The 14853-nt window shown below is 30.4% G+C and overlaps 1 protein-coding gene across 1 annotated transcript in view; it reads right to left on the minus strand.

Moving 5' to 3' along the window:
- LOC113375164 (chondroitin sulfate proteoglycan 4-like) overlaps positions 1–14853 on the minus strand; it is an 86509-nt gene that overhangs the window by 28510 nt on the left and 43146 nt on the right. The window contains 3 exon segments of the mRNA XM_026615115.1: positions 61–184; positions 1820–1929; positions 8309–8505. Coding sequence (XP_026470900.1) covers positions 61–184; positions 1820–1929; positions 8309–8505 — 431 coding nt within the window.

The raw sequence follows: 14853 nt of genomic DNA on the forward strand, positions 1-14853 counted from the left end.
TATATCACTATGTAGCTTAAATACGGATATTCCATTCTTTGCATAAAAATATTTTATTACCTCTGCTATGCATCCTCGAAAATTATCCATATGACCAAGAAATAGCTCCGAAAAATCTCCTTGACCTCCTATGAAAACCCCAAAATGGATATTCAATTCGAAAAATCTGCCTGGAAGACGTTTTCTGTAAATCAAATCATAGTAATTAGTAGGATATTATGCAATTAAGCAAACTTCTATTTTATAAACATGTATAATATGATTTTTTAATGTATTGGTGATGAATATAGAGAAAATTTGAATTTTAAACTTTTTTTATAAATTTTGAATTGCTTTTAAAGACATCTGTTAGATAGATTACTTACTAACTTCCCAAAGAAGTTTGTTTTCGTCATAAAATCCGATTTGCTATTTTTTTGACGTTTTAACTCTATTAAAATCGTTTAAGACTAAAATTGTAATAAGTTATTTCTTATTGATAAAATCAATTATTTACACATATCGGAAAGAAAAACCTAGCAAAACCTAAAATCCAGTTAATAATTTCACTTCATTCTATATATTTTTGATAAACATTAATACCGATTTGGGGCTCGCCCGTAGGTTAGCGGTTAAGAGCGACGAGACTTGTTTCAGAGGTCCCGAGTTCGATACCCACTTCGAGCAGCCTGTTGTCAGACAGCAGTGACAACGATTTTCACTTGAAAATATAGATAGCAATATGTTTCCAAGTGAAAATAGCCCTTGCCCGGCATTGCTGTACCAATAAAAAGTCAGTCCTATTAGATTAATTCTAATAACAAAAATCATCAAATATGGATGGATTAACCATTGGGTTACCATCTAAAAATACGAAGTAAGGAGAAGTTTCAGCCCAACAGCTCATAGGTCGTATAAGGTTCTGATTGCTGTTAAAAATATAATAATAAAAAAATACCAATTTGACTGCCACTAATTGTGTCCGAACATTCGAATACCACTTTCCATATCAAAATAACCGTGAAAAGATACAAAAATTCTATTTTTAATATTGATGAAATCAATAACTCACATTACGGGGTTAGTATACTTTACCAGAAAGTTAATTAGGATACAGAAACCTAAAGTGCCTAACAGATGAAGGCAAAATTAACATGGGCAATGTCGAGATTTTGGGTATGTATATACGGAAAATTGATATAACCCAAATAACCGTACCTTGGAATATAAAAATATTTTTATTTAATACATGTTCTCCATATTTTGCATGTAATCAAATCCTATTAATTACTTACTTATATAATTATAAGTACACATGGCATTTAAAAAACAACAACTGTAAATTGAATCACATATTCTAATTTTTTTTGTCATTTTTCAGATTTTAGGAAGTAACTTAGAAATTTTATTCAACGCTCTATGTGCCTAATTTATTGATATTATTTCAAATAATTATCACTTTTTTCGTGATCTTAAACGTTGTAAAGACAACCTATATCAATATTTATGGCCGTTGCTAGGCTTTTCAACCTGGAACAAAATTTTCACGCACAGAAGTGTGTCACATATATCATATACTACGAATAAAAATGTTCAAACTGCTTTTTTGTCCCTTCATTTTCTTGGATTTAAAATAAAAACTCAGCCCATATAATAGGCCCAGATAAAGGAGTACACAGAATAAAGAATTTTCGAATTCTTTCAGATCTTATTGTAGATTGGGCTAATATTATACGCATTCATTTAATTAACTTTGTAGTTTATTAAAGTAGGACAGTTAAAACTTGATAAAAGAAATGAAGTTAAATAAAAATTAGTCTAATTTTAAGATTAATCTTACTTGACTGAGTGAACCGTGTCTATTGTGAGAGTGAGATTTGCTTCTTGTCGGGTGATGAGTACGTCGTGCCATGACATGTCGTTTAGCACGAGACCCTCGGGCGATGTCACCTGTAATCAGAATGTTAATTACATTTGATATGTATATTATGCGACACCATGATAATTCTAATTCGAAGCATCAGACAAACCAAGAAAATCTGTCTAATGTTATATATATATATATATATATATATATATATATATTTAGGGTGGTCCTTATGGACATTTAGGTCAAAATATGGACATTTTTGAATTTTCTTGGTCTCAAAGGCTCAAATAGTTCCAAATTGATAAAAAACAATTCTGTGAAAGTTTTAGCTCTTAATATTGTCTTTTAGATAGAGCGCAATTCAATCAAAATTTTGTATGGAAATAGCATGAAAAAATTTTCAAACATTTTGCTGAGCGCCGAATTTTCAATGAAAAACGACACAAATTTTCACTTTTAATTTATTTGTCGCTAAGTTATACCTAAAAAATTTTTTTTAATTTTCAAAATTTTTTCCGAAAAGTTAATATTAAGAGCTTCGAAAATGTCCATATTAACTATTATATTAAGTATTTCCCTCTACCCAGAAGAATAAAAAACAATGATTTTTTTTTGTAGGTGTTTAATTACAATGTGGCTTATATCTCGAAAACAAGTAAAGTTAGGACTTTTTTAACAACAATATTGGAAAGTAGAGGAAAAAGGATGTATAACCAGCCATCACCCCAATTTCTACGACATCGTTATCGGGAGATAAACGGTAATGTTTGAAAATCCATTTTTGTTGTGAGCACTCTTGTTCAAATTACAAGACCTTAATATAATTTACATTATTTAAATGTTTTATAATATGAATTGTTATTTTCAAGTTCGATTCAGCAGCTCCTTATATATAACCTTTATAAAAGCTTACATGTGGGTGAAGTTGAAAGGACCATCTGAGCCTTTACCCTGGCAAAGATGTAAATATTAAAAAATAGTAAATAAAAAGTTAAACTATGTATTTTCATATTTATTGTTGAAAAAGTTCTTAACTTTACTTGTTTTTCAAATAATGGTGGTGGACTTTCTACCCGCGAACCTTTAAGCCCCGCTCTACCCTACCACATTTGGCAAATTTAAATCTTTCTTAACAGAAGACAATGCTTTGTGTTTAATATCATCAACTATTTGGAGTCACTTATCACCCAGGGACACACAAAATACTAGTACAGTCAACCCTCCAATAACGCTGTACTTCAAAAAGGCGGTTTTTATACTACGCGGAGCTAAAACTCTTTCAAAGATCATTAATCTTTCTGAAAAAACTTTTGCTAGTTTTTTTCAATGCGAAATAGCTCTTTAGTTAAATTTTTTCATATTCTTATAACTCTTCAATTCGATAAAAATAATTTACATTGTTTTCATCATATCCTCATATGAACTCTTCAATTCAATAGAAACAATTGCTGTGATTTGTACTAATTCTGAGTTGCGCACTCGCTCACCTTATTGGTGGGTTGACGGTATTTCTGTGTTAATCTAATTTGAAATATGTTTATGTAAGCCCGTTATGTAATAAATAAATGTCTTTCTACTTTGTGGCCAGTGTAATATCGTATACATTTTTACTTTGCCGGAATGAGTGCCGTCATTAATTTTATCTGCAGGTGTCATTAAGCGCCACTTGAAGGCAATTCATTCTGAAATGCCAGGGTTTGTCGGATTTCTCCCCATGTTACCAACACTTAAATTCTACATTCAAATGGAATGACCTCAACATCCAGTTAATAGTATCATTTATTTTGACGTAGGCTACGTATATCCTGAGAGCATTGTGTGCCCTAATGGATACGTTTCAGGATTTTTATACATCTCAAACGTAACCAGAGGAAATGAGAAGCATTTATTAATTAAAATGAAATCACTAACTGAGGTAGGCGTTTTGTTTTTGAAACAATGTTTTTGCTGAGTAATTAATTCAATTGTAAATACTCGCTGAAATACATTTGCGGGTAAATGGAATTCTCGTGGAATTAAAAATCCGGTTGTTCGTCAATTGTTTTTGCCAATCGGATCATTACATATCTACTGCCAGTTTCTTGTGAATATCAAACACTAACAATCAAAATACAATGAGTTATGTGCAATTTAATTTATTAACTTAAGTTATTGTAATCGTTCAAAAATTGAAATTGAAAATTTTTGCGTTTCTTTACGTTTTGAAGGTTTTTGAACATTTTGGCATACCTCAGAAAAAATTGACGTTTTTGGGCGCATGGATCAATCGTTTTGAATGGTTCAAAACTACTCGATTCCTATTGATGGGAAGATGTAATGGTTAGTTTTTGGCAAAGGCAGGTCCAGCCGTTTTGGAGATACGGGGCAAAGAGTGCAAAAAATTGAAATGGTGTTTTTGAGAGAACGGAGCATCCGATTTGAATGATTCAAAAAATATTCTATTTGGGAGAAGTGGTGATTAGATTTTGGCAAAAGCAGGTCTAGCCGTTTCGGAGATACGGAGTTAAATATGCAATAAGTGACAGTTTTTAAGAGAACTAGCATCCGATTGGAATGATTCAAACAATTTTCTGCTCGTGTTGACGAAACGATTGCTTTTCGAAAAATATTTTTTTTTTTAATTTTTATTTTAATTTTCAAATAATGTTTTTTTTACTAAATTTTATTCTCCGAATATTTTATTATGGTACGGGAAGTTCCAGCAATTTGCCTTAAGACACGATGTCATATACCCCTAGTTTTAATGGAGTTGATAACTTATTTCTCTATCATCATAAACAGCATATCACTATTATTACAAATTATTTATAAATAAATTACAATTATTTTAAAAACACTGTTATTTATATTTTCATCGCTGAAAACTAGTAGGTTGAAATTGAGAATATTACACTTAATAAAACTTCTAAAACTAAATTAATTAGCCCATTTACTGGATGTTCTCGGTTTATACCGTTTAGGGAAACGGTTTTAATTATTAATAATTAATAATTTTTCTTATCCTCAATTTACAAAAACTTAGTTTTATTATCTTTGCAAGTTTCGACTGTAATTTAATCAAACTCAAACATTTTTTTAAATATTCTAATAAGGATCCGGTGATTCCGGACGTCCGGGTATGTCTAACTCAAATATGGCAAAAGTTTTGTTCTGAATCCGATCAATTTTCTGAATTGAGCGGTGGTGGGGCATTATTATTGAAATATAAACTCTTAATTTAATCTGACATAGAAACTAGAAACGCCAACAAGCTTCATCATATTAGGATCATTCGTGACTTTATTTTAAAGATGAACTATATAAATCCAGATTTATTCATTGAACGAATTCGAATAGCCTTTGATGAAAAATTTGGCAATATTCAAGAGTATATTATTTTATGCACTTAGAACAGTTTATTGTACCAAAGTTCAAGCCTCTATTAAAATTGTGTAAACTTAACCCTTACCGGATGCCGCCGTGTTTTCAATCTCAATGTCAATGCAATATTTGTGCACTAGTGATTTGGGATAAATATTATTAAAGTGAATTGAAGTAATATGCGAACTGAATGCGGTAAAAAAAGGAAAATCAAATTTCAGGAATAGGGCCTCAACGTATGATCTCACGAAAACCTGAGGTTCAAAAATATGAAAACTCGAAAATGTAAAAAATAGATTTATTAGCATCGTTTTGTGTTGTTCGAATCGAGGTCATGATTTTTAGTACATTCGTCAATAGTCAAAGTAAGGTGCGCTGCTAATATATGGGATGAAAAAGATGGAGTTTATTTTACAAAATTGAAACATATTATCACTACATTTTACTTCTCTGTTAACATAAGCTTATATTACATACATATTAAGCTAAAAACGGATTAATTTCAATGGATTATTATACGTTATACTATATTGATGAAAAACACTATTTTCGAAATCAACAGTAGAAATGTTATTTAAGTAACTTAATCTTTATTCTAATTCATTAAGGTTTATTATAGTATTTTCACATTTGTAAAGTTCAAGCAACTTGCCTGAAGGTAAAATGTAAAATAATAACCACTTACAGCTGGTTATTTTATACAGTTATAGCCTTAAAATAGTCTAAATATCTTAATATTTTTTTCCAAAATTTCCAATTCTAATCGCAAATGGTCACTGTTTTATACGCACGACGAATATATGTGTAAATACACAAAATTTTACCATTTTCCATCACAGGCTAATTTATTCATATATAATAATAATAATAAATAGTAGTCTGCCAGAAGGCAGGTCCATGGTATGATAGCACCACAAATCAAAGATTCGCTTTCTCCCCCGTATTTATTATTCTCATCACCGTTTTGCTTCTATTATTAATTTTTGCAAACACTTTTATGCTTTTTCCTTCCTAAACTTCTGCATCCATGCTTCTTGGTCTATTTCAAGGCAGTTTGTATCTCCTTGATTCACTCGAACTTTCACTTTCTGTCCGATATACAGGTTCTGGACCAGCCTGCGGTCTCTTCATCGATTCCAATAGATTTTAAACTTCCTATTAGTGTACTTGAGTTGAATCTGTCAAAAGCTTTCTTGCCAATCTATGAAATAGGAGCAAATATTCATGAAATGTGCTCATGAACGTGGAGACATCTGTCCGACATTATTCTCAATATTTCAATGGCGTTTATGGTGCCGCTTCCTTTTCCGACACCAAACTGGTCTTCGCTCATGTGCTGTTCGATCTTATTTTCGAATCGTTTCGTTACAATTTTGGCCAGAATCTTTCTTGTGTGCGAAGATAAACTGATAGTCCGGTGGTCATTGCTTTTGTTTGTTTTGGGCTTTTTCTGAAGAGATATCATTGTGACACCAAGAAAGTTCTTTGACCATTCGCCCGTTAGGTTCAGCAGCTCAGTCAGCTTTCTTAATCCGATAATATGATGGGACCGATTCTGCCGCATAATAGAAAAATGTTATAGCAAGGCCATGTTAAGCTCCAACTTCCATATATAATGCTACAGAATTATATTAAATGTCATGTATTCAGACGTTTTACATATAAACTGCAACGTCACTCGTATGTTATGAACCTGTGTCAGAAAGACCCTGTTATCTAAAATCGTTTATTTAACTTCCCGTAAGGCAAGTTATAGTAATCGCAAAAAATCGAAAATGAAAATTTTTATATATCTTTACGTTTCAGAGGTTTCTGAATATTTTGGCATACCTTAGAAAAAATGGATGTATGTGTGTGTGTGCGGATACAAATTTTCGTCGACGATTTCGGGAACACCAATCAACCGATTTGAATAATTCAAAAAACATTCGATTCGTATTGATAAGGAGACGTGCTGATTAGTATTTGGTGAAGGCAGATCTAGCCGTTCCGAAGATACGGGTGAAAAGTGCCGAAAATGGTAACTCAGTTTTTAAGAGAACGGAGCGTCCGATTTTAATAATTCAAAAAACATTTTACTTGGGTTGATAAGATGAAGAATTGATCAAATTTTCACAAAGCCAGGTCTAGCGGTTTCGGAGATCTAATAAAAAAAAGTAAAAAATCAGCCATTTGGCGGTCAAAAATGTGCATATGCCTAATGCACATCAAATTATCATATTTTATAGAGATTTTAACAATAAGTATAAATTTTGTATACATTCCTATGGGTTCAGTACCAATGCTTATCCGTTAGACGGCGACGCGTTTTATATTTCGTCTCTATGCAGTTAAAGCAGTACGATTGCTTTGAAAAAGAGTTCAGAATTTCCAAAATATGTCAAAATAAAGAAAACATTTTTTTTTCAATAATTTTTTTTTTCAAAAAAAAAGTAATTTTGCGTCAAACTTATAGTTTCTCAAAAATCTAACTTTTTTCAAGTAAAACTTTTTCAAAAATATTAATCGTTAAAAAAATAATAATTTTTGGTACGAGAAGTTCCAGCAATTTGCCTTAAGGCACGATGCCATGCGCCCCACTAGGTGACATTTGTGCGGTTTCTAGGTTAGGTTTTTTTATCTGACAACCTGAGAAATGCGCCTGACTGCACAGAAAGCACGTGACTTTTTCGATATTTAGTCTGAAAAGTTCTTAATATCATAGCCTTGCCATAACATTAGTCTGTTATGTGGCAGATTCGGTTCATAAGCTTTCATCAGTTATAGACAATGCTTCCAGATAGTGTATTAATAGGTAAAAATATTCAGTTTCGGTTTCTAGGTTAGGTTTTCTATCTGACAACATGAGAAATGCGTCTGACTGCAAAGCAACCACGTGGCTTTTTAATATTTAGTATGGAAAGTTCTTCATACCATAGCCTTGCCATAACATTAGTCTGTTATACGGCAGAATCGGTTCATAAGTTTCCATCAGAGATAGACAATGCTTCCAGATAGTGTATTAATAGGTAAAAATATTCAGTAGTTACAATATGCGGATGAAAATTAAAGCCGGAGGAGAAAAAAATAATTCCAAAATCTTGTTTCCTAAATTCTCACCTCAGACTCTCCCGCCCCGAGGTTTATCCGGACACTGAGCCTTCCGTTTTCCAGCCGCACCATGCAGTAGTCGATTCGGCCTGCCGCAAGCAATACCAGTGCATCTGTGCGGTGAGTCCGGAAACGGAACCGGATGTCCGAGGTACTCTTGGCTTCTTGCAGCGGCAATGATATATAACTGTCGCCATAGAAGGACGCTGCAATAGAATAAATTCGATATCAAAAATAGAACACGAACCAGGCTAGACGATTTCTATTCAGGATAATTGCTTATATAATACGCCTTGCTATGATATTTGCGAGGTTTCTTTATTATTGGTTAACGGTTTGCGGTCTGTGGTTAAAGAAGACTTTAACAAAGTATTTGGCTCATGTTATTTCTAAAATTTATGATACATTTGTATCAAAATAAAATGCGTTTTAACACTTTGGGGACGGCTGTCCACCTCAGTGGAAAACATACTCTGTGAGGCATAGGCTATTTTATAAACAATGACTCAGTTTGCATCGAAAAGTTGAATAAATTACATATAGCAGTGATAAACAGTATTGTATTTTGGAAATAATTTTAAATTATTTCAGTAGTCTTTTTAGCCTTTTTCTTTGCTATATGGTCTTTTTTTTGATATTTAAAACGATCGAGCGCTTTTAAATATGGCAAAACGACTAGTAAATTTTGTAAATTAAGAAGTAGTGAAGATGAGTTTCAAATAGACATTCATACACACAAATTTTACGAAATTACTATTCGCACCGATGATAGCGATGAATGTGATGATGATATTATCCAACCAACAAAAAGAAGTTCGACAAAATAAATGAAGAGCGGGAAGACATTAGCGAATGTGCCGATCCTCCTTCAATAATCGAGTTTGACATACATCAACAAACACCCCGACTACAAATACCAAGCAATATAAGACATCCAATAGATTATATTACTTTATATTTTATAAATGAATTATTAGACAATATAATAGAAAAAATAAACCGTTATGGCAGCAAAAAATGACCAAATATACTGACTAATCAGTGGCATATTCTAAATTCTAAAAGAAAAAGGGATTGTATTGTCTGTTCTGACAGAAAAGAACCAGGAGGAAGGCGGCGAACAACATTTTATTGTAAAACATGTCAAAATCGACCAGCTATGCATTTTGGAAATTGTTTTGAACGTCACCATTCTTTATAAAATGATCAAAAATAAATTAATATTAAAAATGTATGTCCTTCAATGACCACAAATTTTTATCAAACAAATTGCATAACATACACAATGAAATCAAGTTACAGCAGGTAAAGTAGATTGTTTTGAAATTGGTGCCGTCCCGAAAGTGTTAAAATGAATTTAATTTTGATCTACTTTGACAATTGTTAATTTTTTGTCTGTTAACAGAAATTTCTCTTATATTTTTATATGACAACGCCACAGGCTCCCAATATAATATTCCTTGCCATTACGAAATTGTACAAATCGTAAATTTACCAATATTTTTGTCTAGAGTTCAGTTAGTTAGATTCTTCGAATTTATAAAAAGGAGTCCTTCCATTAAAGGAAACAATTTTGACTATCGGCTCCGTACGCCTCGCACAATGGACGAAGCAAATAGCAAACTTTTTTTTCGGTCTCGTACGTTCCACACAACGAACTTTGCTTCACACAACGTACTATATCATTGTCATTTGTAGCCAAAAAACATATGTTGTTCAAATTAATTCAAAGAGTTGGAAATTCTTGCTCAACTGTGAAAATATATTTGTTGGAGAAAAACTATTGACGCTTTCTTTAAAAATTCAGAAGCTAAAACAGCACAAAAGGAAGCAGCACGACTCTGATACTAACTTATTTTGTAGATCAGTAATATGTTTTTAAATGTCTCAATTATATGTGAAATATATCTTATATTTGGTGGTACCTAGAATGTCTAAATCGAATAACAGTCCAGTGATTGTAAATCCGGGTATGATTTTAAGAATTGTGATAAGGAAAAATTGCTTTTCTAAATTTTCCTAAAAATAATAATTTTAATGCATGATAACATAAAGTTGTACAAATATTAAACTGTTTCAATATTGGTAACTTGAGAACATTTCCAATTGAGAAAATGTGTTTTCTATACACTGAAGTAGTCTTCACGAGTATTTTTAAATATTTATTAATTTTTATAATTTATGATATTAATTAGTTTGGGTGGGACGTCAAATATTTTGAAGTTCTAAGCTACATATTACACTTGCGTTAATTAACTTCTCGTAGGGTAAGTTTCAAAAAAATGGAAAATGAAAATTTTATTCATCTTCACGTTTTAAGGGTTTCTGAACATTTTGGCATACCTTGCAAAAATTGGGTGCATGTGTGTGTGCGGATACAAATTTTTGTCGACGAATTTGGGAACACGGATCAACCGATTTAAATAATTCAAAGAACATTCGATTCCTATTGACGTGCCGATTAGCTTTTGGTAAAGGCAGATCCAGCCATTTGAAAGATAGGGGGCAAAATGTGTGAAAAAAGTGGTAATTCAGTTTCTGATATAACGGAGCGTCCGATTTGAATGATTCAAAAACCATTTTAATTGTATTAACAAAAAAAAACCGATTAAATATTTGGGAGGGCAAGTTCACCGGTTTCGGAAATCCAATAAAAAAAAGTAAAAAAAGTGACTTTTGGCAAACAAAAATGATCATTAGACATATGCACATCAAATTATCAGATATTTTAGAGATTTTAATAATAAGTACTTGTTTAGATATATATAAGTTCCGTGCTAATGTTCATTTGAAAGCCTACGAGGCGGCGCCTATGCGCTTTTACAAAATGTTTAAAATTTTCAAAAAAATTCTAAATATAAATTTTATTTAGAATCTAATTTTTTCAAAGTTCTCTAAACTTTTAAAAACAAATTAAGTTTTGGTACTATTGTGATGCACGACTAGTTTCGTAACTAGTCAGATATGTATATTTAAGTAATGATGAATATTAAAGTTTTACATGATTTTATTAAAGTCAACTAAGATGGTTTGCGGTTTTCCCATAATCATCGATCGTTCATAACCATCTTTTTATGCATAATTTTTCCTTCCAATTCATGCATTTTAGTTTTTATTAATATATAATAAGCATTTTTTTACTTTAGCTTGAAAAGTAAATTTTCATATGCATGGTTGAATGTTTTTGACACTATCCGGGCTTTTATTTTTTGCGGAAACGTAAATGATATATGGTTTTATCCGCGTTTTTGTATGCCTTCATAGAATAATGTATTATTCACGGCGCGTAAAATTGAAAACAACTTTTTATTTTTTATACTCGATTTTATTTATTTATTTTATTTTATTTATTACAGAATTTCTAAGCATCAAATGAAGCGTGTAACATTTGGGTAATATAAAGAGAATTTTCATCATACTGAAATCGTATAACTATAATTAACTATAATTCTGATTCAATAAAAAATATACGAGATACGGCTTTTAAAACTTAATTTAACCCTCCGTCGGTCGGATATTTTTTCACCTTCGAACGGTCGGAAAGGTCTGGCTGGACCACCATTCATTTTACATGCATTTATATGGGATAAATGAGTTTTTGGTGTCTTATGTATTAACGATTATATAAAAAAATCAAGAAATATAAAAAAAAACGTTGCTTTTTTGTTAATTTTTCTGTTTTAAATCAATGAAAAACAATATTTATTCTTTTTCGGCGCCTTTGAAATGAATGTGTGCATTACTCATCCGATTTTCAGTGTTTGCGATTACCAATAAGTTTGGTAGGTTTTCAAGGAACTCTCGTTATGAAAATACAATAATTCATGTTAGAACACATAGCAAAGAATATAAACAATAGAAAATACCATGAAAAAAGACAAAATACTGGTTTACATATATCAAAAAGTGTATATTTCATACAAAATGTATGGGTGGTCTAGACAGACCTTTCCGACCGTTCGAAGTATAAAAAAGTTAATATCCTTATAATTATCCTTCTGCACATTTTTTCGTCCTGATTTTTTCATTGATCGACAGCTAATGAAATTTTAGGAAAAGTCAAGAAATTTCAAGTCGCTAGGATTACTAGAAGTATTTTTTTTTTTTAATTGAAGTCGAAAAAAGTCTGGCCAGACCACGCCGACCGACGGAGGGTTAAATACATATTTAAATATTTGAAAATTAATAATTTGTAAATATAAATTTAATATTTACACGTATCATACTTAAAATTCAAAAGATATTGTATTACATTTGTGTTGCCAGATAGCGTTATTAATTATAGTCATTTAGCAATTCATACAATCTATATTGAATTCGTTTTATGCATATTTAATTCTACAAGTAAATATAAACTGAATATGAAAAATGTAATTATTAAGCTACGTATAGTATATCATACGCTTTTTATTTTAAAATTATTAATTATGTAACAACAAAAAACGATAAAATTGCGTGTTAAATTTTTATCTTTTGGTCTTTTCTCAGAGCTATTCTCTCCTACATTCCTGATATTAAAAACAATGATAATTGTATCGTTTAATATTATTGTTTTAATATATTTATTTTTTACTTTTCTTAACTTAATTTAATTTACCATGAATTCTAATTACCAAGGATTCTAAAATTAGAAAGGGAGAGATGGCGAATTATTGATAATAATAATAAAATAATTTTTGTTTGAATTTTAAACATATTAGAGATAAAATTAAAAGTACGAATATGTGGAAATATACTTTTGAAAATGAATGTTATCAAATATGAGAGCTGAAATATTTATATAAGCGATACAAAGAAAAATGTAAATGGATATGACACCAAAAGAAACAGACTTGTTATTTGTAATTATATCAAATGAAAGCAGAAACAAAACCTTGTGTGAATTTCTATGTGATCAAAGCATAAAAAATATATATGAAATGAAATGAAAAAGTATACATTTTATATTCCCTGTTCATGTTTGGGTGAATAGCTATATTTTAATTTATTAAGATTTAAGGTTTTGTTTGAATAAAAGAAATTTCATATATTAAACGACTGTAGTATTCATAGTACAACTTGAATTGTTAACTAAAACTTAATTTTAAAATAGTTTATTTAATACAAATAGAATATTTAGGATATTTATAATGCTATTATAATTCTTTGAGTTTCAATCTATATAATACTCGATGTTAAATAAGGTTAAATATATATATATATATATATATATATATATATAAGAGAAACTCTTATCCAATTAATAAAAATAGTATGGATATAAAATATGTTTTAATGTGAACATTTACTAATTAAAATTATTAAAATGACATCGAATATTAAAATATAATTCTAACACGTTTCATATCTGCTAAAATACTTCGGGTTATTTACTAACACTATTTTAAATCGATAAAGTGAGATATTTTGCAAAAATGCTCAAAACTGGAAAATCTATGTTTGCGCAATTCGTCGTAAAAAATTACCTGAGGTATTCATATTAACATATTTTATTGTCACAAATCCTAAATTCTAAATGCTAAAAACTATGAATTAATTAATTTATCATAATACTAATAAAAATGAAACAAAATTAGTTAAAATAGCCGCCCTTTACTTCAAAATATCAATAACAATACAAAATTCTAAAGAATGTTAATAATGACTTAAATCAGTTAACGAAACCGTCTATTTAAAGATATTATAGATTATAATAATAAATGAATAAACTGCTAAGAAGCTAAGCAATAAAAGAATAAGAGAGGCATTTCGTAGTTCTAAAATCTATTTTAGATATATGAAACAACAAAAGTTTCTGAGGGATCTTGAAGATTCTGGAAAATGAAATAAGACTTAGACGATAAAAATACTAAAAGTTAACGGTTAAATTTTATTATAGTTTTACTGGGGCACGTTTCAAATATATTACGTATGTAGATGCTACACTACATACATATTATTTGAAAAATAAATTTGAAGTAGGAACACAAAAAAATTTAAAATTAAAAATAAGATATTGGACCTGTTTGCCTCCAGGCCGTGCCATTTTACCCCGCCTATGGGGTAAAAAGAACCAGGTGACAAATTAAAAAAAACACATTTCTACAATGATGGTTTAGCTGGGATTACTAAACGTAGTCAGATAGTTGTTTGTTTGATGTGTTATTTGTAGTGATATAATTTAATTGGTATGGTTTTCATAATATAATTGCTCAGTCCTTTATGCCCCTTTATGCCGCTTATATATATATATATATATATATATATATATATATAAGGCTCGTAATGAAATAGTATGTTCTTTAGAAACATTATATCTATCAATTAAAGAAATTCATTTAAAAATCAACAGTTAGTTACTAAAAAACGGATCGGCTGACCTTTGTCCAAAACTAATCATCACGATTCCGAAATAATATCTTTCGAATAGTGGACAAAAAATTTTCACTTTTTTGCTAATTATAAAGAAACTGCTCAGACGATCGTTGCACTGAGAACCGAGACGCGATAGTTGTCATGGAGTTACATCAAATGGCTTTTGAATTTTTGAAATCGAATCAGCAGTTTTTGAGAAA

This window comes from Ctenocephalides felis, unplaced genomic scaffold (genome assembly GCF_003426905.1).
Source record: "Ctenocephalides felis isolate EL2017-DRISC unplaced genomic scaffold, ASM342690v1 CF-g0.4_SCAFFOLD_01886, whole genome shotgun sequence".
In the NCBI taxonomy this organism is placed as follows: Eukaryota; Metazoa; Arthropoda; class Insecta; order Siphonaptera; family Pulicidae; genus Ctenocephalides; species Ctenocephalides felis.